Source organism: Astyanax mexicanus, chromosome 16, assembly GCF_023375975.1.
Source record: "Astyanax mexicanus isolate ESR-SI-001 chromosome 16, AstMex3_surface, whole genome shotgun sequence".
Classification (NCBI taxonomy): Eukaryota; Metazoa; Chordata; class Actinopteri; order Characiformes; family Acestrorhamphidae; genus Astyanax; species Astyanax mexicanus.
In genome coordinates this window covers 551,363-569,498 of record NC_064423.1, presented here as the reverse complement: position 1 = coordinate 569,498, position 18,136 = coordinate 551,363, and the positions used below count along the sequence as shown (strand labels likewise).

At 40.1% G+C, this 18,136-nt stretch overlaps 2 protein-coding genes across 4 annotated transcripts in view; one reads left to right on the top strand and one right to left on the bottom strand.

Annotated features, from left to right (window-relative positions):
- Positions 1 to 1,298, bottom strand: part of elp4 (elongator acetyltransferase complex subunit 4) — a 34,685-nt gene extending 33,387 nt beyond the window's left edge. Inside the window, exon 1 of the mRNA XM_022669473.2 lies at positions 1,136 to 1,298. Within this exon, the coding sequence (XP_022525194.2) occupies positions 1,136 to 1,274 (139 nt within the window). The 5' untranslated portion in view covers positions 1,275 to 1,298. The remainder of the gene's footprint in view (positions 1 to 1,135) is intronic.
- On the top strand, positions 1,293 to 9,716 carry immp1l (inner mitochondrial membrane peptidase subunit 1). Of its 3 annotated transcripts, none has more exons than XM_007239783.4 (6): positions 1,293 to 1,447; positions 6,384 to 6,510; positions 6,892 to 6,980; positions 7,628 to 7,754; positions 9,311 to 9,421; positions 9,607 to 9,716. In XM_007239783.4, exons 2-6 carry the CDS (start codon positions 6,406 to 6,408, stop codon positions 9,685 to 9,687), a joined length of 513 nt encoding a protein of 170 aa, XP_007239845.1. In that variant the 5' UTR covers positions 1,293 to 1,447; positions 6,384 to 6,405; the 3' UTR covers positions 9,688 to 9,716. The 3 variants fall into 3 exon arrangements, with proteins under 3 accessions (XP_007239845.1, XP_007239846.1, XP_022525195.2); XM_007239784.3 differs by lacking the exon at positions 1,293 to 1,447 and adding an exon at positions 1,525 to 1,817; XM_022669474.2 differs by lacking the exon at positions 1,293 to 1,447 and adding an exon at positions 4,368 to 4,392.
- The last annotated feature ends 8,420 nt before the right edge of the window (positions 9,717 to 18,136 follow it).

Here is an 18,136-nt window from a genome sequence, read left to right as displayed (position 1 = left end):
GCCCAATCTATGTGCCACTGTGTATAACCAACATCTTAATATGCCACACCGATGGCTGGTGGATGGTTTATTTCAGCAAAGGAAAAGTGCTCACTAACACAGATTTAAACTCAATTGTGAACAAAAGTGAGAGGAAAAAAAGTCTTTTGTGTACATAGGAAAGTTGCTTGAGTAGGAAGATATTTGAGTGTTGCGTTTATATTTTTGTTCAGTGTAAATATAATAGTTATCCTTGAATTTAAAATCAATGATCTAAAGAGAATTTTACACACAGGCATAAAACTACTTTATCCTACTACTCTCTCACTTTATCTTTCTATCCCTCTCTTGCTCTCCATTTATTTCTTACTGCCTCACTTTTTCCTTACTCAACTACTGCCTACCCTGTCCTTTTCTCTCCCTTTCTCACTCTCTAACACACTCGTTTCTTACTCAACTGCTCTGTCTCTCTTTCTACTACTGTCTCTCTCATTCTCTCTACTAATCCTGTCTCTTTTTACTACTTTCTCTGTCTTTTTCTCTACTCCTCACTCTGTGTCTGTCTGTCTCTACTCCCCTCTATCTTTCTCTGTCTGTCTGTCTCTACTCCCCTCTATCTTTCTCTGTCTGTCTGTCTCTACTCCCCTCTCTCTCTTTCTCTGTCTGTCTTTACTCCTCTCTCTCTCTCTGTCTTTACTCCTCTCTCTCTCTGTCTCTACTCCTCCCTCCCTCTCTCTTTCTCTCTCTGTCTGTCTTTCTGTCTCTACTCCTCTCTCTCTCTCTCTATTTCTCTTTCTCTCTGTCTGTCTCTACTCCTCTCTCTCTCTGTCTGTCTGTCTTTACTCCCCTCTCTCTCTCTCTCTCTTTGTCTGTCTCTACTCCTCTCTCTCTTTCTCTGTCTTTACTCCTCTCTCTCTCTACTCCTCCCTCCCTCTTTCTCTCTCTGTCTGTCTTTCTGTCTCTACTCCTCTCTCTCTCTCTGTCTGTCTGTCTGTCTCTACTCTTCTCTCTCTGTCTGTCTGTCAGTCTCTACTCCTCTCTCTCTTTCTCTGTGTCTGTCTTTACTCCTCTCTCTCTCTCTACTCCTCCCTCCCTCTTTCTCTCTCTGTCTGTCTGTCAGTCTCTACTCCTCTCTCGCGCTCTCTCTCTCGCCCACCCAGCGCGCGGTCCAGTCCCGGCGCTCCGCTGGAGGTGGTGAGCAGCGCGCGGCCAGTGTTGCGGGTCCCGCGGATCTGCGCGCGGCCGCCGCTCCTTCGGAAACTGCTGCACGGTGTGTTCTGCACGGGCGCCGCCATCACACTGCACGCACATCATCTGCGTCACACACTCCCCTCCAATCAGAAACGGGCAGTACGTAGATCCACCAATCGGTGCGCGCCTTACTGCCGCCCCGCCACTCAGAGCAGCGCGTGCAGGAGGCGAGGGGCAGAGAGCGGAAGTGGAGGAAAACATCAGAGAAGCTGTGAAGGTGAGGTCATTAATTACATCACTGAACTGGTTCCGTAAACACCAGAACCTCCAGAGACCCAAAATCACCCGTCCGGTCCTCAGCCCGCACTCCCGGCTCCAGCCCGCTGCCGCTCCGCTTCTCACCCAGCCTGCAGCACAGTCTATAGGCTGCACAGCAACACAATCCGCGGGTCCCTATTCAGTAATAATAATTAATGCAGACTAGTTTACAGTATGAAGTGTGTAATATATAGTTTTCGCCCGTTCTTATTTTTTCGCCTGTTCCTGGGCTTCCGGTGTCCTATAAGGCCTTTTTTCTCAACAGTATTCTAATTCATTAGCTGGGGCAGTGTTGACTGCAAGCTTGACGACACGGGTTCGATTCCCGCGTAAGGAGCGCTGTGTTTATTTTTTATTATTTTTATTTTCTTCTTGGGTTTACCTGCTTCATTTTCATATTTTTGTGGCCCGCCAAGTAATGGCTTGAAAAATATCTGGCCCACGGCCAAAGCTAATTGTCGACCCCTGCTCTACGATATTGATATAAATAAGCAAATACCAGGAATTATGTATTTATTGGTACCAGTTTTACAGAATTTCACCCCTGGCTTACCCTATTCTTTTAATTAGGGTCACTATGTGCACTCTGAAGTCCTTCATCATTTTGTAGCCCGTAGTATGCCCATATATGGGGTTCCATGTCTTCCTTGAATTTCTCAATATGCAAAATAGGCTTTATTCACCTATGTCACCATTGTGTACCAGAAGGAGGCCGTGGCTTATGGAAGTAGAGTTGGACCACTGGGTCCAATCGATACCACCTCACAGCTGCGTTTCCAAATTCACTTCTTCAAAAAAAAAGAAATCTTATAGAGGTCAAACCTTCCATAGTTTTCTCAAAGATTCTGTGCTGCACCGTGAATACAGTAGAGATCTCCATTTTAATTTAAGCTGTATGTTAACAAGCTAAGGCTAGCCATATTGATATTACCCAGTTAACTAGCTAGTTAACATACTAACGTGGGGAGCCTGGTCTTACAAGAGTGTACACTCTCACGCTTAGCTGGACTGTAATTAACATTTACATTAATGTTAACATTCATTTTATCTCGCATTTGATATTACAGATTAACATGGACACAAAAGTAAGTTCAGAACACTTTAGACACTCATTTAGACACTGGTTGGAATGTGAAAGTTATTTGTCTGGACACGCTTGTAATGAGGGCTGTGGTTAGATGAACTACAGAGTATTGTAGCGTCCGGCTGGACGTGTTGGAAGAATGACGGAGAAAGACGTTTCAAAATTGCTTTATTGCTGAACTTAGAATACAGCTGCAACCACATCAAAATACAAAAAAATCTATCGCTAACAAGCTAACCTAGCATTCAGGCTGAACACACACACTCGGCAAGCCCCCACCCCCCCATTTCTCTCTCACTCTGACACACACACAAACACACACACACACACACAGAGCTCTCCTCCCCTGCTCTCCCCTATCACACACCTGATCCATAATCTAAACACAAGTGCATTTAACAGTCAGTAAAACAGAACATAACTGCAGATTCGCTACAATGTTTTCAGTCTCTAAGCTAGCTAACACGTGAATTTCCAATACAGTAAATAAAGCCGATTACCTAGCTACCTTCCACGTCTTTCACATAACCGTAAATCCAGCTGCTGTATCCTTTTAGTAAAACAGTTCGGGAAATATTTTACTTATTTTCTGCCTAGTTTTCATCTGCTTTCACCGGTAATTCAGGGAGGTGTTTGAGGTTAGTTGTCCATTAAAACTGGTGTATATTCTGCCGGCTCCCTCGCTGCCCTGGAACCTGGTTTAGGAGTGTAACCCCCAAGCCTCGCTTTCATTTCAACATGGCCGTGGAGTGAATAAGGTCCATTAACAGGTTCTTCAAAAACGTGCATCTCATCACATTCTGTGGTGAATAAATATGAACCCTGTATGTTTTATTCTGTGGACATTTTCTTCTTGAACATCACTGGATCCTCTGAATTACAAAGTAATCTATAGCTATTGTGCACTTAATTGACATCACGGGCTAGCAGCACAGTAGGCTAGCAAGCTAGCAGCGGTATTAAACCACCTGTCGTGCTCTGGTCATATCACATTTTGGTTTATTTTTCTTCTTCTTCATAAATTGCCATTAGGAGTTTTATTTAAGTTTCTCCATTAGTAGCTAAGCACTAGCACTTTTGCTGTTTAGAGATGAGTATATCGAACTATAAGCCTGCTGCTAACCCCAGCGAGCACTGCTGTAGCAGTATTAGCATTAGCCGCTAACTGCGCTAAGCGCTAGCTCTTTGCCGATCATAGGTGAGTATATCGGACTGTAACCTGATGCTAGCCCTGGCTAAAACTGCTGGAGCAGTATTAGCATTAGTTGCTGAGCACTAGCTCTTTCACCATTCAGGATTTGAAGGCAGTTCTATTATAATAGTCCACAAAGACAAGGTTTTCTTTCAGGCCCCGTCCACACGTATCCAAATATTTTAAAACAGTAAAGTCTGCATTGCTATTTTTTTCTTATACTAATCAAAAGCAAAATACGGTCAAATATCTTAATTTCTTATAATATTGTATCTTACTTTTAAACATTTTAAGAGGGCAGGTATATGTTGTTGTTATTATAACAACATTTTCAAGCTATTGTCCTAATGTTTTGAGTGTACTTACTCTGTAAGTCATATGTGAGAGGCCCGTGATCTTGTGAAAATAACATCTGGCATGTGTGACGGTCTCCTGTAATTATTTTGTAATGTTACAGTGATTAAAGCTGCATCAAACTATAATGAATTGTCCTAGAGATATACAGTATTTACAGCATCTGTTACTGGCTGATGTTCATTACAGGTCACTGCCATCATTGCTGGGATAGCTGGGGCTGCTGTAATTGGTCAGGACTAGGTTCAGCAACGTTATGTGAACAAAGAATGAGGTCAGCTGACTATCTTAATATAATGACACATCAGGTTATTTCATCAATTTGTTCTTCTCTGATGAACACGGGCATATTCCAAGATAACAATGCCAGGATTCATGAGGCTAGAATTTTAAAAGAGTGAGATTCGGGGAGCATGAGATCATCATTTTCACACATGTATTCACCACCTCAGAGATCAAACCTGAACCACATTGGGAATCTTTGGGATGTGCTGGAGAAGGGAACTACCAGCATTTAAAATGACAGTCTATAAATGTTTTTGCGAGAATGTGTAATTGCATGTTAAAACATGCAGCAGTGGTTTGGTCTCTTTTCAGAATGGATCAATCTGGTGATTTTCTGTTTTATCTCGCCAGCTCTCTTCAGTGCATGCTGTTCTGATATCTCTGTGTGTAGCTCTTGTACCATTCGCAGCATCAGGTTAGCTCATGTTAGCCAGCAAAAGCTGATATAGCCAGAAAATATATGTGGTGGTCCTATTTTTTAATGTAGCAGCTCAGAAAGTAAGATTTATTTGATAAATATCATCCTTTCAGAGGTTGTTGTAAGTTTCCATATCTGTATGTTATGTGTTGTCAGGTTGTGCTGCTGTTTAATGTGGTGAAACAGTAAGCGTGTTATTTGTGTTTCGTCAGTTTTATGGGTGTGTGTCTCTCGACACAGGGGAACACACACACAGCCATAACATGTCATTACTTTCCTGAAGGGTGTATTTGTGTTTCCTGCTCTGAGGTCAGCGCACTCGCCCGGCCAGGTTAAGAATACGGACTCTCGCGCAGGAGGGAAGTGTGATAGTTATCAGTGGAGTGTGTGTCCGCACTGTGCTGAAAGGAGAGGAATAGGGTTGAATCAGAGCACCGATATGGAACGTGGTCAAAGTTATTCTTTATTCTCCAAAAACAACAGCGCGTGTGACGTGATTAGAGTGAGACAGCCGAGCGGAGCGACCAAAGCGCAGAACACGCAGAACAAACAGCTGGCCTGTGTTCTGAGGAATGGGAGTAACAAGTGTTAAACACAGAACTGTACTGTGGGGCACATCTGTAAGGCTTTACTGATAAAGACCATGTTTTCATCACCCTTTCTGGAGCTAAAGGTCATCAAAATAAAGATCTTTATTTAAAGCCAAGATTAGCTGCAGTCCAAGATGTTAACGTCTGAGCTTCTGATCGCAGGTGTGAAAGTGGCCGCAAACCAAATTTAAGTCTGACCAAAAGAGGTGTTCTTGGTCAGGGCCTACTGAACCATGGTCTGGTTCATCAGCAGTGTAAAATCACTTTTGTAGATGATAGCTCCAGTCCAGTTACATGAAGGCTATCCTCAGCCTTAAGACAAATCATAAGGAAAAAAAAATCAACTCCAGCAGTATGGATACAAATGTGTACGCTGGTGATTCTGGTTAATCTACTGTAATTGTAGATTAACCCTTATTTAAACATAGAAATGAAAGGAAACTGAGGGTAATCTTGTTAAAGCAACTTGCCGAAATAAAAATAAAAGCATTCTACAAACCAATTACTTTGACATATAGAAAGGCACAGCCCATGTATGCAACGACGACAACGCATAGTTAAGTTTTTAGTACAGAGAACAATGGAACAAACACACAAACCTTTGTCTGGACTTTCAGGTCCACAGATTGTGTATGTCCTCCTTCTGCTGTCCAGGCCACACATTTACGTAAAATTTAAGTAAAGTTTTGAAGCTCAGTGTAATCATGTTACATTTACCTGATTTATGTTCCAAATATGAGACCAGCAGACTACTGTGAAGGATTCTTCATAGAACAATTCTACAGAGGACCCCACCATACTGCAGCTACACTTTATGACACAGCCTGTGTGTGTTTTTAGCCTCATCTGGTTAAATAAGAGAATCCCATTAGAGATTCACCTTCACCCAGGCAGAAACACTGGCTGCAGGAAAAGCACCTGAAGCATGAGAGCATTATTACAGCTGTGTGTGTGTGTGTGTTTTCTCTGCAGGGTGTGTGGTGCTGCTGTTGCGATGGTGTACAGGGTTTTGGGGAGAGCTCTAGGCTTTGTCGGCTTCACGGTTCAGTACGGCTGTATAGCACACTGTGCTTTCGAGTACATAGGAGAGTTTGTGGTGGTGAGTACATTCATTTCACACTGATTCACATCAGATTAACAAACAATGTTGGAACTGGATTTATTATCTGAATTACAGTCACTTCATTACAATCTGAACTAAGGCCTATTCACATTTTTTTTTCTACAAGCACATTAAATGTGGTTGTTTATTGCTTCATCTCTGACATGTTTTTTGTTTTCCGTGTTCTGTAAATGTACCTAAAAAATTCAACAGTTCTTATAAATAGCTGCTCTTCCCTTTTCCATGCTCCCTGTCATATTTAAAAAACTCATTCATTCTCCAGCCAGTTAGCTCTGCTCTTATCTTTATTGTTATTAGGTCAGATTGAGGTATACTGATAAGTGTATTGATTTGTGTGATTGTTCTTTTTACCCACAGTGCTCTGGACCCTCAATGGAGCCCACTATCACTAACCACAATGTTGTTTTCTCTGAGCGCATCAGCAGACATCTGTACCGGATAGAAAAGTGAGTGAGGGTGTGTGTGTGTGTGTGTGTGTGTGTGTGTGAGAGCTTGTGTATGATGAACGTTAATGTTCAGGGCTCCGGGTGGTCCAGCAGACTAAGGTGCTGCCACTATGATCCAAGAATCACTGGTTTTATTCTTGCCTCATTCTGCTCACCATCAGCAGCCAGAGTCAGAGAGAGCACAGTTAGCCTTGCACTTTCTGGGTGGGTAGGTGGCTAGTAATGGAGGGTGGGGTTAATTGGCTTTTCAAATTGGGGAAAAAATATATAATAAATATATAATAAATGGTACCACTTTAAAATAAGACTACATTTATAAAAGGTTTAAAAATGGTTCACAATTAGTTTATTAATGGTTACTAATTAGGTTGTAAATGCCTCAAAAATCATTAATAATCAGTTATAACACATACATAGAAAAGGCAACAATGACATGTTGTTTGCCAAATAGTGAACCCACAGCCACATTGTTATAACTGATTATTAATCCTTTTTAAAGCATTTACAACCTAATTAGTAACCATTTATAAACTAATTGTAAACCAATAAAAAACCCTTTATAAAGGTAGTCTTATTTTAAAGTGGTACCCAATAAATTATTTATGTGTGTGTGTTTATGTTTAATCCTTTGTTTGTGTGTTTCGCAGAGGGGATATCGTAATTGCTAAAAGTCCATTTAATCCGAGGATGAATGTCTGTAAAAGAGTGATCGGAATCGAGGGGGATAAAGTGTGTACCAGCGAGCCCTCAGACACCTTTAAAACACACACTTTTGTAAGTGTTTCTGTGCTGGGTAAAACATTTTCGTTTTTATTGTTCTCAAACTTGAGTTAGTGACAGCTGAGTGAGAAAGAGAGACTAGGCCACACTGATAGTTAACACTGATGCACCCTGAGCCTGCAGGACAGCTTGCATTTCTTTGAAATTGATGGGCTGCTTATGCACCATCAGGACTTTCCTGTGTTGCAATTTTTCATCAGTTTTTCTCTTCAATCCACATCCAGGGAGATTAGATATAGTGCCATGGGTTGTAAACTTCTACACAAGCTAGAATTTAATATTGATTTATGTGTTTATACTGGTTTAACTGGCACTACCCTGCAAAACACACTAAACCTTGAGTGACTGCAGAATTACAATATGTAACCTTGGAAAGATGGAAGTTGAGACAGTAAGTTTTATACTGGAGAAAGGTGCGATAATTTTTTAGCTGTGTAACTTAGCTAGGCTAAGCAAATTGTCTTGAAGGCATTCTAGTTGAGCAAGCTAATCTTTCCATTCAGAACTCTGCACAGGTTGTGTTAGTGCTAAACAAATATACAGTCGAGCAAACCAGTAACTGAGTTGCTAACTTACTCTTCTACTGAGAGCTTCTTACGATGGTGTCCTTTTATGAAAAGGATGTCATTTTATGTTTCATAGAGATTTTTGGCAGAAGTTAATATAAATGTTAGACGTCAGGACATGTGGTCTTACTGTGAACTACAAATGAATCCTCAGCCTATATCAGTGTTTCTCAACCCTGTTCTTACATATTCTACTGCATATTCCCACTGTTCTGCATATTCTACTGCATATTCCCACTGTTCTGCATATTCTAGAGATTTCTCTGATTTAAAGGCATATTAAAGTAAGTGGTGGTATGATGTGTCTAATCCACTGCTGATATACATAATAATTGATTTATGATCCATAGAGGGCAAAGGGATTTTAACAGGTAAACTCAATAAAGGAAAGTTTTTTTAGCTGGTCAGTTGGGTCTGCTGGAAAACATACAATTTTAGTGCAGTGACCAGGGTCTCTGAATCAGCACAAATCAAACACACTGTGATTAATAAACTGCAGCTGTGTTAGTCAGTTAACTTAACTTATTATTTAATTAGCTAGATAAGGAGTCAAAGTTTAGGAAAAATTAAATATGTATGTAATGTTAAATTTGCCCTAATGTACCTGATCAGCTAATCACTATTTCATTTTCAAACTGTGATTATTAATTTAGGATTGCAGGACCTACTGTAAGCTTTAATGAAGGAACATTAATTTAGTTATCTAGAAGTTGATGTAGAGGATAGCCAGAATTTAGTACAATACTTTATGCAAATCCACCCAGTTCCTACGTCAATGGGCTAAAGTAAGGTGCAGTAATGGGGTGTGGGAAATGGTAACGGCGTTATAGTTACAGTCAGAGTAATTACTTAGATTACTCCTTACTGAAAAAAAGTCAATAAATATTAAGCGTTTATTTCAACGCCGTTACTCCCATCACTGATGATTAGTCAATTATTGGTGTATGTGTGTGTGTGTGTGTGTGTGTGTGTGTGTGACTGCAGGTACCACGAGGTCACGTGTGGTTGGAGGGAGATAACCTCAGTAACTCCACTGATTCGCGGAGCTATGGGCCGGTTCCCTACGCTCTGATCAGAGGGCGAGTGTGTTTAAAGGTAAGAAAAGTGAGAAAGTTCTACATTATGTATAATCTACATTATCCTTATAGATTCTGTGCTTATTGGTGGGGTGTAGGCTTCTGTTACCTTCTGTTACTTTTTTTATTTGCTGTTGCTTTAACTGGGTTTAGGAGGCTGTGGGGGGTTGAAATGGTTCTCACAGGTTCTCTGTTTGATTGCAGCTGTGGCCTCCTGATAGTTTCGGGGTTCTGCGCGAGAGTCCGAACAGCGGGAGAATCCAAACCAGCACTGACAGAAACTGATTATTTTATAATAAATTAATATTAATTAAGTGTATGTTCTGTCTTCATTACACCATAATAGAAAGCTGATCTGTAGAATAAATTCTCTGCCTGGCCAAAAAAAAAGTCTCCACCTGGATTTAAGTAAGTAAATGATGTGTGGGTGATGCTGCAGTTGGTCTGCAGGTTTAGGTTCAGCAACAGTATGTGCTGAAAGAATGAGGTCAGCTGACTCTACTTGAATAAACTGAATATAGACCAGGTTATTCTTCCATCAATGGATTTTTTCTTCCCTGATGAACACGGCCATATTCCAAGATGACAATGTCAGGATTCATGGGGCTGGAATTGTGAAAGAGTTCAGGATTCACAAAGTATGAGATCGTCATTTTCACACATGGATTGAGAGAGAGTTCACCACAGAGTCCAGATCTTAACCTCATTGAGAATCTTTGGGATGTGCTGGATGGAGAAGAGCTGCTTTGTGCAGTGGTTGGTCAGACTCTACCATCATCAATGCTGCTGCAAGATCTTGGTGAAAAATGAATCCAACACTGGATTAAAATAAATCTTGTGACACTGCAGACGCTTATTGAAACAATGCTACAGTGAATGAGTGCTGCAATCAAAGCTACAGGCGGTTCAAACAAATATTAGTGTATGTGACCGTTTTTTTTTTGGTGGCGACTTTATTTTTAACCAGGAAGTGTATCTGTCCACACTGACACACTTCCTGTCTGATCAGACTGCCTTCCTTCTTATAGTTAGCACAAACCTCTCAACTCCAAGGAGGACTAAAGAGCTAAACAGACTTAGGGTAGACTCAGCAGATAAATGTGACATAAATCCTCTCTTTTATGTCATATATGACCCAGGTGTCATGTTTGTGTGGCAGTTTCAGATTGAGCCCTTTAAAATATGGAATTGAAATCAAATGTGTGTCTGGTTCAGAATTCATGCCACTTTTATATCAAGGGAAAGATAAATAGTCAGTAGATGGGAAAATGGAAGAAGAGAAAATGGACTGCAGCAGTGAGGGTTTTAGTGGGGGAATAACGATGTAACTGAGCTCTAAAATAATTGGACTGACGTCTCTGTTCCAATAATGTTAGAAGGCTTTTGTCACTAACACTTGGTGTTTCGAATAAACTGGCCACATCCATTTGCATCAAAGGGAAATAAAAAAACTCAAAACCTTGTGTTTGGATGAGTCACTGAGGCTTCTAACATTCTAACCTCATGGTTTTGATGGATACAAAAAAATCAAAAACAATATTTAATCATAAAAAACAGAGTAAAATAAGCAGCTAATAAATACAAAGGAAAATAATGTCTAAACTATATAAAATTACTAAATTAATATTTAAGGAAAAAGAGATTAAAATAAAAAGAAAAGCAAAGTAACAATCAGGTAACATGAAAATTAAAATAGTTCAAGACAACAAAAAAACATTTAAAACAAAAAAGGTTAAAAAAAACTACAATGCAAGTAAAACTTAAACTTAAAACTTAAAATCTGAATAGTAATAATAGTACTATTAAAATAAATGGTTTGAAATAATCATAAAAATAAAACAATATAATACAAATAACTCAAACTGGTGCACTGCAGCTAAAAACAGGTTGTTCTCGGTACCTGGTTGCTGATCCAACCACTAGAGTGTGTTTAAACACATTTCTAGAAACTTGGCTCAGTTTCTCAAAACTCTAAACACAAACTGAGAATGATTAACTGCTTTGTTGAAACTCTACAAATCTCTAGCAAAACTGATTCCTTCCACCAAAACAACAAACACAGCTATTTTATGCTTATCTCTTACAGAGCATCAAATAAACACTGACCAGATCAATTCAGAACACTATTATCAGAAGTATTTTGTCATGTTTTTGACTTTATGAGGCCACTGTACAAATTCAAATGCATACAAGTCCATGGAAATATATTGGCTTTCTGTTCTTTATATTTATTTTGTGTGGTGTAGGACCCCCCATATAGCATTACAGTACTACGTGTATATGCGACACAAATGTAGTATGTTTCAAAACTGTAATTTTCACTTATGTAATACAATGGGAAACATGACGAGAAAAAACAGTTCACATACAAAGAGGTAACACAAATTTATTTGTTGCAAAATGTAAAGAAACAGATCACCGTTCATCAGACCTCTGATCTCGGTCAGGCAAGAGGAGCTGTACTAAATGATGAAATTTGTATTTAGTGATTTGTAAAGCTGTGATTTAGAATGATATTTGAGTGAGAACATGTGGAATTGTGTTTAGAGTTTAGCAGTTTGGAGTCACTTCATGGAGCTTCATGTTTTTGAATTTGTGTGCATAGTTACATATTTTGTGTTTATACAATGTGGAAAAACTGAAACTTCTGTTCATCAGAGAAGTGATGTATGCTGGCATAAATCTGGAGAGTGTTTTTCCCGTCAGGCTGATAATGAGGCCAAACAAAGCAGGAGACAGAGCAGGACACAGTCTGACCCTGTGAATACTCAGGTTTTACTTTATATGTAGATAATAGTTTGATCATTTGGGTCAGTTGTCCTTCAGACCCAGTTCTGTTAGTGATCACACACTGCTGCTGTCAGTATCAGAGCGCTGAGAGCAGGAGGAGCACACTGAGGGTCCTGATGGGGGAAGGGGCTCTACCCCTGAGGCTGAAGAGCAGAGGGACGTACCGGAACTCATCAGTTGGCATGAGGGAAGGCTGGATCTGACATGCCTGACCTACATCCACACACACACACATATTTGCGTGTCTTCAGTCTAATGAACAATCAAACTCAGGCTCTTTTGGGAGAAATCAGTAATTTTCTTTTACAGTAGATCTACCATAAATGAAAAGATATAAGCCAATCTAAAGCCAATACCATTTTTTAATAAAAAAAAAATGTATTTTATTTCTTGAGGGCTCTGTGACAGATAAACACATAATCACAGCACCGCTTGCAAGATCACTCTTTCCTGTTTTCCTCTGTTACAAGGTCTCTGCAGTTCTAGAATTTATCCAAATTTTTCAAATTTAATATGCAAGTTACCAGGTAATTAAAGTGATTTAATGGAAGACAGAATTTAAATGATAGAGTTGTATTATAATCAACTCTAAGGGTGCAATTAAGTTATGTTTTTGCTTGCTTTAAGCAAACGTTGATACTACTGTAGAAATGCAGAATTAATTGTTTATGTTGTCAGAAAAGTCTGTAAACTAAATAATGGTGTTTTTTTTTGCCATTTTATAATTGCAAAATTGGTCTTATTTTTTTCTATTTGTATTACAAAGACTTACATTATATTTTTCCTCACCTCCAGAAACCCTGCTTTCAGTTCCTAGTATCTAAACAAAACAAGTACACCCAGAGGGCCCACTGATTGGTCTAAGGATCTAAGGATATTGTAGATCATTTGCAGACATCAGGGAGCTGCTAGCAATGAGCGTGAGAATCACAGACCTTGCAGGAGGAGTGAGATCTCTCTGACTGCAGAACACTGTCACACATGATTAAAACAGTACGCAGAAAATGTGGGGGACATTATAGAGACATAAAAAGTAAATGTTCCTTTACTGCAGATACCCTGCTTTCAGTTCCTGGTCCCAAGTTTCTGGTTTTCGGATTTTAGGATTTTTCTCCGCTGGAATTTGGGAGTACAAAACATCTGAACAAAACAAGAGACTCACTAAACACTGCGAGTCCTTCATCTTACTGCGCCTAAAGATCTCCGCTCAAAGAGCCGGCGAACACACACCTGACTGTCTGCTTCTGTGTCTGAAAGCTGGAATGAGGAGAAATGTCGGATGTTTGGAGTGTGGGGTGTAATTTTGGAGAGAATACAGCCTCATCTCCATCACAGCTGTCAGCTGAGATCCAGTCACTGTTTGGCTCAGTGAATTCTGACCAAGGTGGGCTTTATATTCACCCACCATCTCAGACAGTGAGAGAGAGAGAGAGAGAGAGAGAAAGACAGAGAGAGAGAGAGAGAGAGAGAGAGAAAGACAGAGAGAGAGAGAGAGAGAGAGTGATGGAAAAATAATGGTCATTATTATTATGTGATTCATTATACTGACGCACATTAAGAGAAAGTCATTGTATGACTATGTGTGTGTGTGTGTGTGAGAGAGAGAGATAGAGAGAGAGAGAGAGAGAGAGAGAGTTCACTTGTAGTTCAAAAGCTGAATGGCATCCAAAACTGCTTAATGATGCAGTGTGAACACAACAAACTACAATTACCACCAGATCCGGAGGAGCAGAGCCGAGTCCAGCACAATTACAGTTCACTGGCAGAATCAGGAGGGGGGGGGGGGGGGGGGGGACAGGGGCATCACCAAAGTGCCCTCTAGCAGAAAGACAAAGTTCACCATTGGTTACCCTTGTTGAGGGAAAAGAGTGCCAGCTAGGGTTCATGCAATAAAGTATGATGCTGTCCCTCCAGATAAAGATATTTTGAAAATGTGTCCTAATCAGTGGTTGATGAGTGCCCTTCTGCCCTTTAAGCACCTGATATGCCACCACAACAAGACAGTATTCCAAAGGGTGCCTTTTTCAGTAGATGAAATGAGATGCGGTGGTGTTCTACAGGTAATAATTCTAATAATTAAGTGGCCGGTTAGGCATAAAAAGTTCCCACCAGTGTCTAGTGTGGAACTCTACCGATTGTGCAGGGACAGTGTGAGGACAGTGTGGAACTCTACGGACTGTGCAAGGACAGTGTGAAGACAGTGTGGAACTCTACAGACTGTGCAGGAACAGTGTGGAACTCTACGGACTGTGCAGGGACAGTGTGAGGACAGTGTGGAACTCTACAGACTGTGCAGGGACAGTGTGAAGACAGTGTGGAACTCTACGGACTGTGCAAGGACAGTGTGAAGACAGTGTGGAACTCTACAGACTGTGCAGGGACAGTGTGAGGACAGTGTGGAACTCTACAGACTGTGCAGGAACAGTGTGGAACTCTACGGACTGTGCAGGGACAGTGTGAAGACAGTGTGGAACTCTGCAGACTGTGCAGGAACAGTGTGAAGACAGTGTGGAACTCTGCAGACTGTGCAGGAACAGTGTGGAACTCTGCAGACTGTGCAGGGACATTGTAAAACACTGCAGACAGCGCAGGCACAGTGTGAGGACAGTGTGGAACTCTACAGACTGTGCAGGGACAGTGTGAAGACAGTGTGGAACTCTGCAGACTGTGCAGGAACAGTGTGGAACTCTGCAGACTGTGCAGGGACATTGTAAAACACTGCAGACAGCGCAGACACAGTGTGAGGAAAGTGTGAGGACAGTATGGAGACAGGACATTGTTTTTGATGCAGCTATTTCTGAAGCTCGTGATTATTATCTCTGATTTCCAGTTTGAACAGATCGTCAGTGTTATTAAACCTCACAGTTCTGACTTTCAGCTCAGTTTCCTGCTTTGGCCGTCTCTTTGTCTGAGCTGGTACCTCTGGCATTCAGCCCGGGTTTCTGGGGGCGGGGTTGGCAGTCATTGATATGCATAATGCAGATTTGACTGACAGCTCTTTAGGAATCTTCCTGGTTGTTGTTGATGATTCTGGAAGTTCACTCTGTTTCTGCTCTGTGGGGGGTGGAGTCTGTGCCCGGTGTGACCTCTCAGTTTCACACACACACACACACACACACACACACACACACAAATAAAGAACACTATAAAGAGCACTATATATATATATATATATATATATATACGTATATATATATATATATAATATATGTTTATTTTTTGTAAGATATATGTAATGTAATTCAGTTGTAAAAATATATGTAAAAATTCAGATAGAACAGCTGAAGTTCAGATAAGGCATGGTACTCTAGAGGGGGTGTGGCTAAAACTGACAAGATAATGGAATTTTTTTTTAACTGTGACATTATTGACAATTTACTTTGTTTTTTACCATCAAATACAATTATTCTCCTTAAGAGGGCACATATAGCATATATAACACCTTTTTTACTGGAAGGGGCAAAGTGGACACTGATGGACACTGTTTATCTAATTTATCTGATTTATTAGAAGAAGGGCCACACTAGCAGGCAGTTGATCATATTTGTATCATAAGTGTGTTGTCTCTGAACTGTGTCTGCTGTCTCTGTGCTGTCTCTACATTGTCCCTGTTCCACTGGAAATGTTTCATTCATCCATTTATTTTTGTAAACAAATGAAACGCTGTAGATCTTAGTTTAAGCAGGATGAAATTATTTTTTCCACATATCAGTCCTATTGACAGACACAGGATCATTGTCATATTCAGATCAACACCAAATAAGAACCATACAGGTGCAAATCTATTTGACTTTCCCAAGCTAGGTTGTGTACTGCTTTCCATTTTTATGAATATGAATATGACCCACCACAAGTTTTGAAACAATGACATCTGGAGGATGAGCTAGGGTACATCTTGCTCAAGTGGATTGTTGTATTATACATTATGTGCATAAATGTATGATTCTGATCATTTTATTGCAAAATAATGAAGTGAATATATTCTAAAACATGCTGTCCCTCTGCTCATCAAAAAGAAGACCTCAAAAAAAAGACATTCCATACATTCTTAAGTGGTGTGAAACGTTTTCTAGCAAGTCAGATGTCTTGGTTTACATTAAAATCTGTATGGAAAGGCCACAGATGAAAAAAACACACATTTTGTACAACTGTTTCTATGTTAAATTGATAAAAATAAATATTTTTTTATATTTAATGACCACATTCACATTCTGTGTATGAAGTAATACCATGTGCTGTTTAATTTGTTTCACTCTTACATCTTGACAAACCGCTTATATAAACTGTTACACCAAATATTCCCCCACAACCCTAAACCTCTTATTATCCCATACTACACCGTACACCACACACGTGTCACTACAGCCGTCAAACTTCATGTTAAAATCAGATCAGCTCAAAAACAGTAGAGCGTATAGAGCTTCATTGAATCCTTTACATCACCAAACACAATGCAAAGCACCGCTGGACTCCATCTATTCTGTATCATTTCTCCATCTGGTAATCTGATGGGTGAGCTTGGGGTTGGGCAGTTCCCAGAAGAATGGTACTTTTATGTTTGGTGGAGGGGGGATTATGGTGTGGGATTTTTTTTCAGGAGTTAAGTTTGACCCCTTAGTTCCAGTTAAAGAAACTCTTAATGCTTTAGCATATCAAGAGATTTTGGACAGTTTCATGCTCCCAAATTGCCCCTTCCTGTTTCAACATAGATGCGAACCAATGCGCAAAGCAACTCCATAAAGACATAGATGAGGAATTTGGTGTGTAAAAACTTGAGTAGCCGATGTGGTGAGCCAGGCCTCTGTCCAGTATCAGTGTTTGACCTCACAAATGTGCTTCAGGAAGACTAACGGTGAAAAACTCCCATAAACACACTCCTAAACCTTGTGGAAAGCCTTCCCAACAAAAAAAAAACAGTTAAATCAGTTATAGCTGTAAAAGATGGGCCAAAATCCCATTAAACCATATGGATTAAGAAAATAATGTCACTCATTATGTTTATATGTGCATAAAGGCAGACAAGCAAATCATTTTGGCGACTTCTTGTCAATAAGCCATTTTTTACTAGTGATTATTTACAAAGCCAGAAATTCATTCCCAAATACGGCAGATACAAAAAACAAAATCATGACCTATAGTTCACTTAAGGTTTCTTCGTGCAGTAGCATTGTATTCTTCTCGTAATTGCAGACAGAGACTGGAAATGAAGGGCATTAAATATGGTCTGATCTAGACAGATCTCAGCTATGCAAAGTTTGCTTTCACCATTCAGAAAGGTAAAATTCAAAGCTTCTGCGCTGTGTCCTCCCAGACCTGTTGAAGATATAAACATGGATTTATGTGAGATTGGACTATTTCTTAGTCATATATAGTTGATAACTATTTTAGAAGCATAATCTAACCAACTACATTTGGGGCTTGTCAGGGAAACCCCTAATCTAGGCAAACTAATGAACACCTGTTGACAGATAGTAGAGTGTGTAACAGAGCTGATTGCAGTCATTCATTAAAGTATATTTTTAATCCATGAACACCTAAAAGGTTTAGCCCCCCCAACAGTGCATATCTGCTGTCAGAGAACTGAAAGATGTCAGACTCTTCTTCGAAAGTTATTATTTTTAATAAAGAGAAACAGATTATTGTTAGTCTGGTCTGGCTGTGACAGATTAATTCAGTCTAGTGCCAAACACACTCCACCATCCTGAGTCTGAGCCGTCAATCTCCCACAGAAACAGAGTCAGGCTGAGCCTCCAGCAGCAGACAGTGCAGCCAGTGCAGCCCACCTGCGGCTGTTTGTCATTTGTTTGGAATGAAAATGCTGTTTACAAAAGCTTACCCTGAAACTGGAGCCAAATTCATCGTGTTTGTGTGTTTTGTTGAGATTTTTTTTGTTGCTACTTTTGTTGCTTTCTACACTCTAAAAAACAGAGGTACGATATGAGTA